Source organism: Erpetoichthys calabaricus, chromosome 1, assembly GCF_900747795.2.
Source record: "Erpetoichthys calabaricus chromosome 1, fErpCal1.3, whole genome shotgun sequence".
Taxonomy (NCBI): Eukaryota; Metazoa; Chordata; class Cladistia; order Polypteriformes; family Polypteridae; genus Erpetoichthys; species Erpetoichthys calabaricus.
Window position 1 is genome coordinate 299,101,712 of NC_041394.2, and position 18,561 is coordinate 299,120,272.

The 18,561-nt window shown below is 38.7% G+C and overlaps 1 protein-coding gene across 1 annotated transcript in view; it reads right to left on the reverse strand.

The window, feature by feature from the left end:
- ppp1r12a (protein phosphatase 1, regulatory subunit 12A) overlaps positions 1–18,561 on the reverse strand; it is a 355,094-nt gene that overhangs the window by 152,960 nt on the left and 183,573 nt on the right. The window contains 2 exon segments of the mRNA XM_051934734.1: positions 4,467–4,541; positions 17,363–17,507. Of these exon segments, the coding sequence (XP_051790694.1) occupies positions 4,467–4,541; positions 17,363–17,507 (220 nt within the window).

Genomic DNA, 18,561 nt, shown 5'->3' on the forward strand with positions numbered 1-18,561 from the left:
TCTCTCCTAAACACCTCCATGCTTCCATAGGTATGTCACCTTGACCAACAGCCTTTCCATTCTTCATCTTCTTCATAGCTGTCCTTACTTCCTCCTTGCTAATCCGTTGCACTTCCTGATTCACTATCTCCACATCATCCAACCTCTTCTCTCTCTTCATTCATCAGCCTCTCAAAGTACTCTTTCCATCTGCTCAACACACTCTCCTTGCTTGTGAGTACGTTTCCATCTTTATCCTTTATGGACATTTTTCCAGGCTCAGTCCCTCTGTCTAGCCAATCAGTACAGGTCCTTTTCTCCCTCCTTAGTGTCCAACCTCTCATACAACTCATCATACGCCTTTTCTTTAGCCTTCATCACCTCTCTCTTCATCTTGTGCCTTATCTCCTTTTACTCTTGTCTACTTTCTGCATTTCTCTGACTATCCCACTTCTTCTTTGCCACCCTCTTCCTCTGTATACTCTCCTGTATTTCCTCATTCCACCACCAGGTTTCCTTCTCCTCCATCTTTCCAGATGTCATGCCAAGCACCCTTCTTGCTGTCACACTCACTACATCTGCTGTAGTTTCCCAGCTGTCTGGTAACTCTTCACTGCCACCCAGTGCCTGTCTCACCTACTCCCTAAACTCAACCTTGCAGTATTCCTTTTTCAGCTCCACCATTTGATCCTTGGCTCTGCCTTCACTCTCTTCCCCTTCCTGATCTCCAACATCATCCTATAGACCACCATCCTATGCTGCTTAACTATACTTTCCCCTGCCACCACATTGCAGTCTTCAATCTCCTTCAGATTGACTCTTCTGCATAGGATGGAATCTACCTGTGTGCATCTTCTTCCACTCTTGTATGTAATCCTATGTTTCTCCCTCTTCTTAAAATACGTATTCACCACAGCCATGTCCATCTTTTTGGCAAAATCCACTATCATCTGACCTTCTTCATTTCTCTCCTTGACACCATACCTACTCATCACCTCCTCGTCTCCACTGTTCCCTTCAACTTGCCCGCTGAAATCCGCTCCAATCACACACTTTCTGTCCCTTGGATACACTGTTCCTCACTTCATCCTTTTCATCCAATGCTCAAGTTTAAGCTATGCTATGATTTAATTTTAATTCAACACTAACTTTGTGATTTAGTGTGTATGTACTTCATGATTCATCTATTAATTTTATAATTACGTTCTAATGTTAGATGTGATTAGTCACTATTAATTGCAAACATTTATGCAATCAAATAGTTACTTTTTTAAAATTGATTCTCAGCCCTAATTTAAAACAAAATTAACCTTATGATTTCTTCACATCTCACTTTTCATATCATGTTATATATCGATTCCACGGATCCTACGATGACATCCTTAGACTTCATAGGAGCACACCTAAGTTGCTGAATGTCATGGCATGCCTGTATACTGGCACTGTGAGTGCTGTACAGGGTGGAGACAGAACCTCCATGTTTATGTTCATCAGGGGTGTGTTCTTGCTCCTACTCTGTTCACTGCTTGCATGGACTAGGTGTTGAGCAGGGTTGTGGTGTCTAGGCAGTGAAGCATCAGTTGGTGAAGAAAGATTAACTGATCTTGACTTTTCAGATGATGCTGTGATCTTCGCGGAGTCAATGGAGGCTCTGACTGGGGAACCCGACAGACTGAGTGAGGAGTCAAGAGTGTCTGGGCTTGCGCATGTCCTGCATAAAATCCAAGATCCAGGCCTTTAATGACCTCTTGGGCACAGGCATCAGCAAAGTGTCTGTGTGTGAAGGGAAGGTCAACCTCATCAAGGGGTTTACTTACCTCAGCAGTGACAATAACATCTCTTCTTATGAAGTCAGTAGACGGACTGGGAGAGCATGGGGGATCATGAGGTTGCTGGAAAGGGGTGTGTGGCGCTGCCAATATCACTGCAAAAGTAATAAGGTCCAAGTCTTTAGAGGTACAGATGCTTCCTTTTTTGTTATAAGGTTGGGAGACACAAACAGTATCCAGTGACCAGAGGCGAAGACTGGACGCCTTCGATACTGTGTCTCTTCAGAAAATTCTTGGGTACTGCTGGTTTGAACGTGTGTTTTATGACCAGTTGCTCACTAAGTCCTGAATGAGGCACGTTACCAGCTCTGTGAGGGAGCATCAGTTACGGCACTACAGCAACGTGGTGCGATTCCGCGAGGGTGATCCGACTCGCAGGATCTCAAGTACCTAAGCAGCTGGACCAGGACAACATACAGTCAGGGCCGAAATTACCGGCACCACTGGAATTTTCCTTGAAAATGCACCATTTGTTGTGCAAAATTGTTGCAATTACAAATGTTTTGGTATACACGTTTATTTCCTTTATGTGCATTGGAACAACACAAAAAAACAGAAAAAAGCCAAATCTGACATTTCACACAAAACTCAAAAACCGGGCTGGACAAAATTGTTGGCACCCTCTACTTAATATTTAGGTGCACACCCTTATATAAATATCTGAAATCAAGCGCTTCTTATAACTATCAACAAGCTTGTTACACCTCTCAACTGGTATTTTCCGACCACTCTTCTTTTGCAAACTGCTCAAGGTTTCTCAGATTTGAAGGGCGCCTTCTCCCAACAGCAATTTTGAGATCTCTCCATAAGTGTTCAATCGGATTTAGATCCGGACTCATTGCTGGCCACTTCAGCACTTCAACTCTCCTGCACTTTGTCTTCAACCATTTCTGAGTGCTTTTAGAGGTATGTTTGGGGTCATTGTCCTGCTGGAACACCCATGACCTCTGACGCAGACCCAGCTTTCTGACACTGGGCCCTACATTGCGCCCCAATATCTTTTGGTAGTCTTCAGATTTCATGATGCCTTGCACACAGTCAAGGCATCCAGTGCCAGAGGCAGCAAAACATCCTCAAAACATCTTAGAACCTCCACCATGTTTGACTGTAGGTACTGTGTTCTTTTCTTCGTAGGCCTCATTCCGTTTTCTGTAAACAGTAGAATGATGAGCTTTACCAAAAAGCTCTACCTTAGTCTCACCTGTCCACAAGACGTTCGCCCAGAAGGATTTTGGCTTCCTCAAGTACATTTTGGCAAACTCCAGTCTGGCTTTTTTTTATGTTTCTGTGTCAGCAGTGGGGTTCTCCTGGCTCTCCTGCTATAGCGTTTCATTTCGTTCAGATGTCGACGGATAGTTCAAGCTGACACTGTTGCACCCTGAGTCTGCAGAACAGCTTGAATATGTTTTGAAGTTGATTGGGGTTGTTTATCCACCATTCGGACTATCCTTCGTTGCAGTCTTTTATCAATTTTTCTCTTCCGTCCACGTCCAGGGAGATTAGCTACAGTGGCATGTGTTGTGAACTTCTTGATTATGTTGCGCACAGTGGACAAAGGAACATGAAGAACTCTGAAGATGGACTTGTAGCCTTGAGATTGTTGATATTTTTCCACAATTTTTGTTCTCAAGTCCTCAGACAATTCTCTGCTCTTCTTTATGTTCTCCGTGCTTAGTGTGGTACACTCAGACACATAACAGAAAGGTTGAGTCAACTTTTCTCCATTTTAACTGGCTTCAGGTGTGATTGCTATGTTGCCAGCACCTGTTTCTTGCCAATGGTGAGTTCAAACGAGCATCACATGCTTGAAATAAAACGATTTACCCACAATTTTGAAAGGGTGCCAATAATTTTGTCCGGCCCATTTATGGAGTTCTGTGAGAAATGTCAGATTTGGCTTTTTTTCTTTATTTTTTGTGTTGTTCCAATGTATATAAAGGAAATAAACGTGTATACCAAAACATTTGTAATTGCAATAATTTTCTGGGAAAATTCCAGGAGTGCCGATAATTTTGGCCATGACTAACACCTGGCTGCAGCAGATAGTTGGTCATTTATGGAGGAAGGGACAGGACCTGCTTGACTGCCTGGGTGTTGCCAACTGAGATCAGGAGCTGTTTCTTCGTGTGGTGGGCATGGCAACACACTGTACCAGTGCATGCACCCCAACCTGACCAGACTATAAATCGATATCAACTGATATAAAAAAAAAAAAAAAATATCGTGATAAAATTTCTCTCTGTATTGTCCACCCTTTAATCATAGTGCACAGCCCAGGCTCAGATTAAGTGATTCTGACCATATTTTTCCAAAATATCATCAAGTTTTCAAAGTCTCTAAAATCATACTCCATACCACAAAAAAGTTGTGCAAAATCTACAGCAGCGAGACCGAAGCATTTCTAGTTTTGGTGATTTAATTTATACTGCACTTTAAATAAATGCCTACTGTTAAAAAAAAAATTCTGATTTACTGAAAGATGTTATCCATAAAGCTGCATATGTTACCAGAGTTACACAGCAATCTATATTCAGCACTTGCTCTGCCCATGAACTGCTAGATATCTACAATTACATTGACATGTTATGCAAATGCAAACTTTTACTTTAGATTTTAAATTACCACATGCAAATATGGAAGTACTGAGCATGGCCATACCAAGGTCTGCTTCTTTTGCAGTTCTTCTAAATAACCAAGAACATCTTCATCTGCAACATCAAAGGCAGTTTGACCCTGAAAGAATTAACAAAAATTGGAATATAAAATTGAGATATTTCTACTAATTTTGACAAAGCAGTAAGTATATTTTTAAATTACTAATAGATTACTATTTCAAATATTGTTTTAAGGAGGAGAAAAAAGGTGAATGGTACACTGATTTTAGTCTATATTTACAATAAGCACTAAATGAATAATGCATACTGTCACTTATGTAAAGCCTGTAAGGGGATTTTTTCCCCCAACTTTATTTACTAGTTAATTGAAAAATATTTAAGGTAATACATACATGCTAAAGGTATGCTAAAATGTACAATGCATCAAGAGAATAAAAACTTGGAAAATGGTCTCTGTGGACTAGCTAAAAATTTTGATATTATAAAATGTGCTAAAAGAATGAAGTTCAGAGGCTGCTGCTAGATACCATTCCAAGCCTCAAGGTTGTGCTTAAATTCATGTTGGGTTGAACCTGCTTAAAGTCAGTTAAGGACAGCCCCAGTGTATAAGGCTGACAGATGGAATATCACTACAGTGATCCCTCGCTATATCGCGCTTCGCCTTTCGCGCTTCACTCCATTGCGGATTTTATATGTAAGCATATTTAAATATATATCGCGGATTTTTTGCTGGTTTGCGGATTTCTGCGGACAATGGGTCTTTTAATTTCTGGTACATGCTTCCTCAGTTGGTTTGCCCAGTTGATTTCATACAAGGGACGCTACTGGCAGATGGCTGAGAAGCTACCCAACTTACTTTCTCTCTCTCTTGCGCTGACTTTCTCTGATCCTGACGTAGGGGGATTGAGCAGGGGGGGCTGTTCGCACACCTAGACGATGCGGACGCTCGTCTAAAAATATTGAAAGATTATCTTCACGTTGCTATCTTTTGTGCAGCTGCTTCCTGAAACGACATGCTGCACGGTGTTTCGCATACTTAAAAGCTCGAAGGGCACGTATTGATTTTTGACTGAAAAACAAACTCTGTCTCTCTCTATCTCTCTCTCTCTCTCTCCCTGCTCCTGACGGAGGGGGTGTGAGCTGCCGCCTTCAACAGCTTTGTGCCACGGTGCTTCGCATACTTAAAAGCCAAACAGCCCTATTGATTTGTTTGCTAGAGATTGTTTTCTCTATCTATGTGACATTCTGTGCTCCTGACATATCTTCCTCTTCAAAGGAGTGCGTGTTTGCATTCTTTTAATTGTGAGATGGAACTGTCATCTCTGTCTTGTCATGGAGCACAGTTTAAACTTTTGAAAAAGAGACAAATGTTTGTTTGCAGTGTTTGAATAACGTTCCTGTCTCTCTACAACCTCCTGTGTTTCTGCACAAATCTGTGACCCAAGCATGACAATATAAAAATATCCATATAAACATATGGTTTCTACTTTGCGGATTTTCTTATTTCGCGGGTGGCTCTGGAACGCAACCCCCGCGATGGAGGAGGGATTACTGTACCTGATTATAATTAAGGTAAATAAAAAAAGCAATCTTTACGCAGAAAAAAAGGTATTCAAATGTAAAATAATGTTTTCGTTTTGTTTTGCATCAATTTCAGTATATGTTAATCCAGACACACTGTACAGTACAACAGTGTTTAACAGATCTGTTTCTTTACATTATTTTTAGGATTAGTCTAATCATCTTTTTTGAACAGTTAGCTTGTATAGTAACTAGTTAACCAGAGAGCCACATGCTTATTAAGCACATCCATCCAGAACATATCTTGGGACAGATTTTTTACGATGCCATGGCTCTGCTCTTGTACTGTATCTGTAGTTCTACCAAAAACAAATACTGTACTTTTCCAGGACACTAGAAGTAATGTTTTGCTATTGATTTGTTAATGACATATGATTTATGACTTACTGCTGTTTATAGCAGAACTGTTAGGGATCTATTACAGCAAACAAAAAGTGGATTTTTTCCCCTCAGGTAAAGGCAATGGGAAATAACTGCCTTATTTCTGATATTTATTTTATTATAATGACTTTTGAATGTTACCAATGTTCATTTCTATTTCAAGCAAAACACCCTTTCACACATTTAGCATAGAAATAAATGTTGGTGCAGGGACAAATATTGGTGTAAACTTAATGTCACACTGTTCAGAGATGTATCGATCAAGATTTTTGATGCGAGTCCGGATTACCAGCCTTTTGCACAATATATCAGCTAATCTGAATCCAATTTCGAAATCCAGGACACACCACTGCCACAGTATGTTACATGAACAATTCAAACAGTGTAAGCATTCTATTTAGTTTAACTTTTTTTTAATATATAATGTGCTTTAATCTGCAAGCCTACTGCACTGTATATAATTATAAGTAACTTTCAAAAACATGAAATGACATTAAACAAAAAATACAAACATATAAACATATTAAAAGCAAGATATTTCTATGAGTTGTATCATCACCTTTTCCTTCAAGTTTTTGTACAATAACTAATGTTAATAATACCTTCCACTGTCACACTGAAGAGCCAAAACTGAAGTGTTTTCATTAGGTATGCACTGGTTTGCACTAACAGTGGCAAGTAATTCAAAAATCACAGTGAAAGCATCGAAGGTGTTTTTCCCCCCAGCAAGAACTGGGTGGGGCAGAATCACAAAAAGCAGAAGGTTTTGTTATAGGCAGTTTCTTAATTAGTAAAAACTAGTATTTTCAATAGGAAATAAGTCTTTTCCTTAATTTTATTTTACAGTCAAGCACCAACATACACCTCCATTTGGGACCAGATATTTGGTTGTATGTTGGTCACAAAGTGTAGCTGTCATTACAACAGAGTCTCTGTGGGTTTGGTATGTGTCACCAGGAGACACAAACTGATAGTAGTCTCAGGGGCCACACATCTGTATAAGGGAAGGTGGTGCGGCAAAATGCATTAGAATTTATCATACACAGCTGTGGCAATCAAAATAAACCTTAAAGTGCCCTCCAGGAGTCAGAAAACATGAGAGCATGTGAAATAATAAAAATATCAAAATAGATTATTATTTACAACGTGCTTCAATCTTCTTGATGGAATAAAAAAAAAGTGCAAATCAGAATTGGATGGAAAAAAAAAGACATGCCAGCTACAGAATACTGGAACTCTGGAAAGCGCAATAATATACTTATTGGTAGTTTGTGGCCATTTGTTGGTTGCAACATCAAAAAGGAAGACGGACAAAACACTGCTACCTCTGCAGATCCAAAACCTCTTTTCTCGCTGCTTCTATGCAGAATGCATTATTCTATGCATGGTGGTGCTGCCAGAAGTTTGTGAAAACCAAAAGGCAGACAGCCTTTGGGTTTGGCAATTTCTAGAACATTACCCTACTGTTTTCCTATGGCCTTTGGCCAAATGTATAAATGGCCTCAGATTGGTCGCTGTAAATTGGCTCATGACTGTACTTGACTCTAAACTTTAGAGCATTAACGTCTATCTACTTATCCACAACATATTTCACATTGTCTTTGTTACAATATTCAATTCACTTTTAGGAATGTTCCAGTTATAAAACATTTTTTTCCAAACAACATGCAAGCAAGGAAATTCTTGCACATCTGGAATAACTAACTGAATTTTACAGTCAATCTACTAAGCAGTTAGCTCAAAAATGGCACCATACATGCATGGGAGCCACAAACGTCATCTGTAAAATTTACAAAGCTTATATTCCTCAATACCTTGTTTTAAGTAAATTTAATTTGGTCGTCCATTAGATCTTTCAGTTGTTCTGTGCATAATCTATGTTGTGTTGGTTTCTAAACTCTACCTCTTCTTCATCTTTCGGCTGTTCCCTTTGGTGGTTGCCACAGTGGATCATTAATTTCCATATCTTCCTGTCCTCTGCATCTTGATGTGTCACACCCACTTGCATGTGCTCTCTCACCACATCCATAAACCTCCTCTTTCCCTCTTGCCTAGCACCTTTATCCCTAGCATCCTTCTTCCAATATAGCCAGCATCTCTCCTCTGCACATGTCCAAACCAACACAATCAAGTCTCTCTGGCTTTGTCTCCAAACCATCCAATCTCAGCTGACCTCTAATGTACTCATTTCTAATCCTGTCCATCCTTGTTACACCCAATGTAAATCTTAACATCTTTAATTCTGCCACCTCCAGCTCTGTGTATAATGTCTTTTCATTAGTGCAGCAATCTCCAACCCATATAACATAGCTAGTCTCACTACCATCTTGAAGACCTCCTCTTTCACTTTTGCTGGTTTCCATCTGTAACAAATCACTAATGATACTCTTCTCCACCCACTCCACCCTGCCTGCACTCCCTTTTTCACCTCTCTTTCACACTCCCCGCTACTCTGTACTGTTGATTTCAAGTATTTAAGCTCATCCACCTTTGCCAACTCTATTCCCAGCATCCTCACCATTCCTCTGACATCCCTCTCATTCATTCACATAAATTCTGTCTTGGTCCTTCCGACTTTCATTCCTCTCCTCACCAGAGCATATTTCCACCTCTTCAGGGTCTCCTCAACTGGCTATATACTCTCATTAAAGATCACAATGTCATCCACAAACCTCATATCTACTCTCGTCTGTGAACCTGTCCATCATCACTAGCTTCCACTACTCTTTCCCTAACTTCATGCTGTGGCTGATCAATTTAAACAACAAAATATGACAAAAATTCTACCTAAATTAACAAATAAAAACCTCCTTTAAATCTGCATACTTCCATTTAACATAGAGTTTGCACTTTTCTTAATTTTAGAGTTAAAATTGTTACTTATACTTTCACCTTTCTTGTTTCGATTAATGAACCTTACCTTACATAGTGATCTATAAAAAAAATTCCATCTATCATTTCCATATGTTAATTTTAAAATTTTATCATTAACCTTCAAACTGCATGATAAATCTATGTTCAATTTATCAAACTAAATAAGTACTATGTGCCTAACAATTATCTTCACTCTCTTTATGACCATCTTATTTTTGGAGATACTGGAATAACACTTAAGGTTTGTGCTGTTATTTTGCTGTTAAACTTTATAAGTCTTTCTTAAAAAGTATACAATAGCTAGTTTTTAGATGCGTTTAAATGAAGAATTAATGCCTTTTGTTTGTTTAAGCAAATTTTTTAATTACTGTTTAGTCATTTTACAGATTCAATTTTTATGCAGATTTTATATTAACTATATTATGTAATTTTCTTCATTTTTGTTAACAGCCTTTTAATTTTCTGTTATATAACCCAAAGTGCTTTGTTTTAACAGGCACTGAAAATATAACTCCTTGAATCCATGCAATGAATTGGTTTTGCTAGATGTTTATATCTGCACGATGAGCAAATTAATTTTTATTACATGCAATTCCTGTAAAAAATGGAGATTGTGAATATTTCATTTCATAAAAAGTTTAGATTAAACAAAGATTTCATCTTCCTAATAAATTTATATAACTATAACCAGATTCACAACCTTGCTACAATCATATGAAAAAGTAGGTATACCCCCACCAAATGCTTTTTTGGCTTACAGTATCGTGGTGTAGGAAAGAGTGTGATTTATTATGCCTACCAAAAGGGAAGTCAATAAAATGTAGGGATAGAAAGATTAATTTTAACTTGCTAACCCAGGGTCAGTGATAATAAGGAAGAAAGGAGACGAAATTTAACTCTGTTACTCAATCATCGGTTTTACCTTTGGAAATCCTGGTAATTGATTAAATAATTCTGTAATACTCCCAACTTCATTAACCCTATACCTTCCTCTGTCGGTAGGAGGTAGTTCTCCCGCCCTTTAAACTTACATCAAGGTAACTCATTTTAAGAAATAAATTGACTGATTTATAAACATAATGATTATAGAAACATGATAACTGCATAATATTTTATTCATATTTAAGATAAGATGCAGACCGACTAGACAGAAACATATTTAGAGAATGTGTGATTATTTGCTATTTACAGCTGTAATTTATCTTGGCACAGACAAATAGTTTTACAATACTAAGTCTTTAAAGATTATATCCAATGATGTGTGGAGTTGTTGTTCCAAATTCAAGTAGATGATTCTTCTCATGCTAGAGTGTCATTCTTCATCTTTGCTGCATGATCTTTTGTTTGTGGTGTGGGTGTGCAGTGCTTTCTTCAGTTAGTCACTTTGCTGTGTTGTCTGCAACTTCATATGATAAAGCATTGCTCTTTCAGACACAAGATTAGTGCTGAAGGTCTCACCTTGAAGTGATGGCTGCTTCTCTGCCTTCAGACCTGGCTCATCATTTAGCTTGGCAAATGATCTAAGCTCACAGGCTCACAAAAAGAGTAGAGTTTGTCGGATTCAGCCTGCTCAAGGAAGCATGGCTCAACAGCTTATTAGTTTTCCATCATTTTGGAGAACGAAGGCAAAGGTACTGTAGAGGTTCCCTTAAGAGAGCCATCTGAGATAGGTAGAAAGGGTGGCAAGAGAATATTCAGGACAGTACAGAGAGTTTTAAAGGAATGTATAACTTCTCCTGCTGCGGTGGGTTGGCACCCTGCCCAGGATTGGTTCCTGCCTTGTGCCCTGTATTGGCTGGGATTGGCTCCAGCGGACCCCCGTGACCCTGTGTTCGGATTCAGCGGGTTGGAAAATGGATGGATGGATAACTTCTCCTGACTGGATTAAAGTCACTTCCAGGTACAAATCAATGTCTCATAGGCGAATTCTTCTGTCAATGAGAGCAGTTATTCATTTGCATCTCTTCGTTTTTGCTTGTGTTAATTTTGCTCCTTCTGGCACAAAATATCTGCAGAGGGGCCTCTGGAAAGATGTCAGTTCAACTCTGCTTTACAGCTATGCTATCAGTTGAAGCACAGGCAGTTCCTGGTACAAGCTGGAGTTCATTCAGTCACTTAGTTTGTAATGTAATGTGGGCGAAGGTACAGCTGGTTGTCTGCATCCCTGTTAAATCTGCTTTCCTAACAGACCTGGAGGCCCTCATGTATAAACGGTGCGTACGCACAGAAATGTTGCATACTCCCGTTTTCACGCTCAAATCGCGATGTATAAAACCTAAACTTGGCGTAAAGCCACGCACATTTCCACGGTAACTCATACCTTGGCGTACGCAAGTTCTCCGCTCAGTTTTGCAGACTGGCGACACCCAGCGTCAAAAGCAGTGCTACTGTTCCTGCGTGGACACCCTTTCTTTCTTAGCTCCACATTCCTGCACGCGGCTTTATAAATACACATGAAAACTAACTGCATATTGTTTATTAGTGTAACGCATCTGATTGTAATTACCCTGCAGCAATATAATGGTCCAGGGAATAGCCATAGTATTCCAAATACCATAACTGCTTTAGCGTTGTAACTCTCACTGCATCTTCTTCTTCTTTCAAGCTGCTCCCGTTAAGGGTTGCCACAGCAGATCATCTTTTTCCATATTACTCTCACTGTACCACTCGGCAGCTATGTATATCACTGTATCTGAGTGAGGAGTCACAGCAGCAGCTGATCGGAAGGAGAAATATCGGTTATACAGCATAAGCAGACGCTGCCTGAGCCACGGCAAAACGCTTTAGAGACTTCCTAGTACGGACTTCGTGGTTTAGAAAAGGTTTCATCCCAAGAACTATAAACGCACCTCAATCAGTCCATCAAGTGCCTCCATGTAGAACTGTTTACTTATAAGTACAATTACCTCACTGGTAAACTTGCACTAGTTATAATATTGCACAACCTGCGCCACTTTATAAAGCGCGTATTTACATATGATGACGGTATTTCATTTTTAAGATGAAATGCAGCAAATATGTTGACTATATTATAGTAAAACTTTAACTTCATTTAAATAATCTGTATTGTTAATAATTAAACATGTGAGGACTCGGTGCCGCAGCGCTAGCTAGTTCAGGGATTGTTCCTGCATTGGCGTTGTATTCTTGCTGGTGCTGACGCGACACTGGAATGCTATACGGATAGAATAATTAAACATTACTACGAAGATACTTCAATATTCCTTAAAAGTTTTGAAGAATCGGCGTTTTAAGCTTACAGATGGCTTCACGTCTATATAGCTGATTGTGTGGCGATTGGGTTTTTGGAGAAAGAAAAGTAAGGAACAGGAATTGGAGGTTAGTTCGTTTGAAAGAGACAGTACTTCTGTAGTAAATTATTTCATCGAAGGTCGCGCATGGCGCGTAAGCCCTCTGCGTGAGATATGAACAAGCACTGCGCCAGCCGTGTTCCCATGTTTAATAACATGCTTTTCATTCCTTTCATCATGAAAAAGATATCACGTATACATCTCAGTATTTTTAATTATTCAGAGAGCTGTAATATCACGAACGTAATGGATTCTGTGTCCTGTCGGAGAAAGAGAAAGGCCCGTTTAAGAATGCAGGTAGTGATTCACACATGTAGAGCACATAGAAGATCAAAGTACAGAACAAAGCATTTAATGTGCCACTTTAGTTCAATGGGATTCTGAGAAACTAGTAAATTAAACGATTTAAAGATGAAGTTTATGATGTTCTACTTTAATGGCAAAATAAACTACGTGATTAAAGTGGAAATTTCGAGATTAAAGTTGACATTTCGTGCTTTTTTCCCCACTGTATGCCTATTTTTTTTGTCTGTACCCTAATAAGCTTTCAATATGACACTCAGACGGTGGACTACGACTCGCCTTTTAACGGCGACTTTGATATGTGATTTCTTTTTTATTTCGGGCACCTGTGCGACTTTGTAAATTTGAGCCTTCGAGTTTCTCCGACACTCTGTCACTCGATCAACTTCCTTTTGTTGATTATACCACTGTTTAAAACCAACTAAATAGTACGTTTTTCCTTTGCCTCCACTTGGTATTCACTGAAATTCTTATATTTCCCCCCGTGCTTTTCCCATTGTCTTTTCACAGAAGGCTATTTATATTGATCTTGCATATTCAAAGAGGCGTAATTCTGGGGAGAAGTTGGGGCGGGACAGAAGGCGCGTGCACGTACGTTACTTTTCACGCTGATCGGGATTTATGTAGTGGAAGAACGTGAAAGTTTGCGTGCGTACAGATTCCTGCATCTGGATTTTTCTGTGCGTACGCACATTCCCGCTTTTGTGCTTACGCCATGTTATAGTGTGAGTTCTACGCACGGCGTTTACACACCATGTTATAGTGTGAGTTCTACGCACTGCGTTATACACGAGGCCCCTGGTATGCCACTAAATCCTAACAGAAAGAGCAATGCCCACTTTGGCCTACAGTGGACACATCAAAATTTGATCTCCATTTTAACAGTATCCATGAATAAAGGGTGATATAAAACATCATGCCACATTCATATTTTATAGTCACCTGCATAATTTAAACAAGCATAAATGCAAATTTTCCTCATTTGTAAAAATGAAGTGCACCCCTAAATTTATCACTATCTCAAAACACCTAAACTTGGAATCAAATGCACCAGATCCGGTGCAAATGATCTGAACATCATTTAGAAAGGATCTTGTCTGAACCTGTCTTATTTAAACCTCAGACAAAGGTTTGTCATTTAAGTGTGTGTTGTCATCATGTCGAGATTGAAAGTGCTCTCTGAGGCATTCAGAAATAAGGTTATAGATGGCTAAGAATCTGGCAATGGATTTAAAGAGATATCCAAACAACTGGAAATTAATCATATCGCTGTCTGGAAGATCCTCTACAAGTAGAAAAGACTTCAAACAAGTAAAAACTTGTCCAGGCCAGACCACCCCATCAACTTCAACCCTAGAACAGAACTCAAGAAGCTGGAAGAAGTCTCTAAGGTTCCCAGAATTATAGGATCTAGAGGTAGCCAGTGTCACTGCTGATGTCAATCTGAATGAGGCTGTACATATTAGATCTACATGAGAAGTATGCCAAGAGGACATCTTTGCTGTAGAAAAGGAACATCAGATATATGGCCAATGTACGATAAGATATGTTTGGGAAAACCAAAGACGGCATTTGACCAAAAGATTCAGATACCAATTGAAAAGCATGGTGGGGGAAATGTGGTTTGGAGCCACTTTGCTGCACCAGGGCCTGGGCAACTCACTATCACAGATCACCTATGAATTCTTCTTTGTACCAGAGGGTGCTGGATAATAATGTGAGACCATCTGTCAGAATATTGAAACTTAACCAAAATTGGACCTTAAACAAGACAATGACCCTAGTCATTTACAGTAAATCCACTAACAAATGGTTGAAAAGAAAGAAACAGAAGATTTGGGAATGGCTAGGCCATTGGCCTGTATCTTAATCCCATCAGGATGTTGTCAAGGGGTTTGAAACAAACTATACAAACTATATATATTGGTGGGGAGTGGGGAAGAGGGGTCTTCTTGCTTTTTCACATGACTGTATACCCATTATGCATAATCTATGTGCATTATTACACACTGTTAAGCCTTACATGTATTTAACACTAGAATTACCAGAGCCTACGAAAAAACTCCTGGATCCGTCCCACCTTAAATCGCTTCGCACCTCTCCATCAGCGTCTTTTGTCCTGTAAATGTGTTGATAAGCAGCAAGCACCCTGCTATCACATCCCCCCACCGCCACACAGTTTTCTCAGCTCAAGTCTGTTTACCTGCGCGTTAGTTGCTTTGAGTAGTATAGATTGAGAAGTCAAGCAAAATAACACCTTTTATAAATATTATATCATTATTTGGAACACATACATTTCATGTGTGTACACAACAATATATGTAAACACATCGTTAAAACAGAAACATTTTTCATGTTTTAGTAATAATTGACAAAATGTAGACATGAAGTGTATGATGTGTGAAGCCTGAATTCCAAATATCAAACTAACACTTTCACAAAAGGCACCAATAGAACAGAACAAATGCGTTTCTATTCAAGAATATAATTGCAGAAAAAGAAACCCGCGTTAGGGTGTGACATTGACACGCATTTGCTACGACCACTTCGATGGTGCAACGGTATCAGCTGTTGACTGGTAATCACAACTTCACGAGTTCGACCCCGGACGAGTCCATTTTGAGAAGTGAGCTGCTCTTATGCTTACTGTCTTAGAAAAAAAACATATATTTGAATTCAGTCTGTAACAGCCGGTGTAAATTTATGATACTTGTAAAGGTTAGCTTTGGTTTTTTTTTTTTATTCAGTTTTATTCTCTCAGTCTCGTTCACGATCTAACCCCCCCCAAAATCTGACACTGCTGTTTTCACATAAAGACGCGCTACAACAGAGGTGAATGCAGATAATGACGACGGTTCTACATCAGAGCAAGAATGCACGTCGCACTTTTGCTGTCACTGTACTTTGTATATGTACATGGGAAGCTCTGCAGTCTACTTATGACTTTACGCTGTAGGAAGTAAGTAAATAAATTAAAGTACAGCAATGCCAAAAGTGTGACATGCATTCTTGCTCCGATGTAGAACCGTCGTCATCATCTGAGTTCACCTCTGTTATAGCGTGTCTTTATGTGAAAACAACAGTGTCAAATGCGTGAACGCAACTGAGAGAATAAAACTGAATTAAAAAAAACAAAAACAAAGCTAACCTTTACAAGTATCATAAATTTTCACTGGCTGTTACAGACTCAAATCAAATGTATGGTTTTATTCTAAGATAGTAAGAATAAGAGCAGCTCACTTCTCAAAAAGGACTCGTCCGGGGTCGAACCCGTGAAGTTGTGATTACCAGTCAACAGCTGATACCGTTGCGCCACCAAAGCGGTCATAGCAAATGCATGTCAATGTCGCACCCTAACGTGGGTTCTTTTTCTCCAGTTATAGTCTTTAATAGAAGCGCACTTGTTCTGTTATATTTGTACCTTTTGTGAAAGTGTTTCTTTGATATTTGGAATTCAGGTTTCACACATTATGCACTTCATGTCTACATTTTGTCAATTATTACTAAAACATGAAAAACGTTTCTGTTTTAACGATGTGTTTAAATAGATTGTTGTAGACGTGGAACACACATGAAATGCATGTGTTCCAAATAACGATATAGTATTTACAAAAGGTATCATTTTGCTTGACTTCTCGTTGTATACAACTAAGCAACTGACATGCAGGTAAACAGACTTGAGCTGAGAAAACTGTGCGGCGGTGGGGAGATGTGATCGTAAGCTGCTTGTTGCTTATCGACACATTTAAAGGACAGAAGACGCTGATGGAGAGGTGCAAAGCGATTTAAGATGGGACGGAGTTTTTTCATAGGCTTTGGAAATTCTAGTGTTAACAAGGTATTTAAATTTAATTTACAACAGAATATACAATGAAGCCTATCAATTGGATAGGGTAATTGACATGTACATGTGTTTTGCCACTGAAAATATCTTACAACTAAAGGGTTTTGTATAATAAAGTACAAATTATGCAAACATATTAGGCTTATATTTTGAAAAGTCTGACAAGGTAAAATATGGTTAATTAGTATCCAAGAGAAAAACACCAATATCACACTAATAATTTAAACAATAATGGAAACACAAAGCTAGCCTTTTACCAATTAAAGCTCCATCTAATAAACCCTTTCCTGGGTCTACTTTTTTATTTAAGGGACATAGAAATTTGGTGATCATTTAAGCAACACTGGACTCAAGGTTGGGATCCGCAGTGCCTAGTCCATTTTAAGGCACATATTTATACTAATATTAGAGTAGATATGAGTTGCCAATTAACCAAATATGCATAACAATTAACCTAATATGCATACTTCTCAGAACTGACCAGGCTGAGAACCAAATCTAGGTCTCTAAAGTTATAAGGCAGAGCTAGGAACCAGTGAACTAGAAAATTAGGTTTTACTGTGACAGAAATGGTAATTTAGTGCACAAGAATCTTAATTATCTTAACATAGTAAAATGATTGAAAGAAAAGGAACAGTCACCTACCACTTTGTTAACAGTTTCCATATCACACAAATTTTCTACCAAAATACGACAAGCCTCCTCTTTACCCCAATGTGCTGCGGCATGAAGTGGCGTCCATCCATCATAATCTTTAATATTTACGTCATACCCAGCTTGGATTAAAAGCCTACAAAAAAGTAAAATTATACTTTAAAAATGTAATTTGTAAGAGAAAGTCAAAAACAATGGAAAAAAAGATATATTAATTAAATTCCGATGAAAATGATATATTAAAACGTCCTTACTTTAACCCAACTTTGTTACTCTTCAAAAAAATAAATAAAATCAAGTAAAAGACAAAGTTAGATCCATAAAAATACATCACAACTATGCATGTGAAAGCTAACAATAATAAATTTCATTAAAAAAATTTTGTACTTCATTGCTCTACTCAGCACTACTTCAGACTTATGACTTAGCTGTTTCGCCTTCTTACTTTACAAAGTAAATACAAAACAATTCCCACATTATAAAACACATAGTATTATGCCATCATTTAGTGTGCAGGGTTGTGTGTATGTGTGAGAATGTCTCAAACAACTTACATAAACAGTATTAAAACCTTGAAACAACTAGGTTAGTGTATTGACAACTGCCATTTCCAGGCTCTACCAAGGTCAACAGGCTATTCCCCCCAAATCTTTATCCTCCACTCTCTATGGTCCTGGACATCCTTTGGAGTGAGTCCCAGTTTTTCCATTATTCTGTAACCACATCTTCTTTGCCTTATCTCCTCCACTTCCATCTTGCTGTACTGATTCACCCAATGCTCAAACTACCTTAGTTTGTTTCTCAATAGTACACTTCCACGCCAACTATTACTGCTAACTTACCATTCATATTTTCACTATGCGACACTCCATACATCTGATAATTACCACTGCTCTTTAAAGCTTCATCGTTTACTAGTATCAGCCATGTCTACTGCCACAGGGGTAACTACTTCTCATACAGCTTTCATAAACTGCCTCTCACTAGAGGTCAGAAGGGGGAACAATGCCCAGAATTACTTTCATGCAACTCACACCGGGTTATTAATGCAATGCCCTCATCTCACTTATGCAATAAATATGTAATTTAAGTTTTTTCTCCTTTAATTCCATTTCTCTTGTTTGCCTTCAATATAATAAAGCACACAAGATGTCCCAAGCAATTCTTCATGCACTTCTCTAGTCTTTATC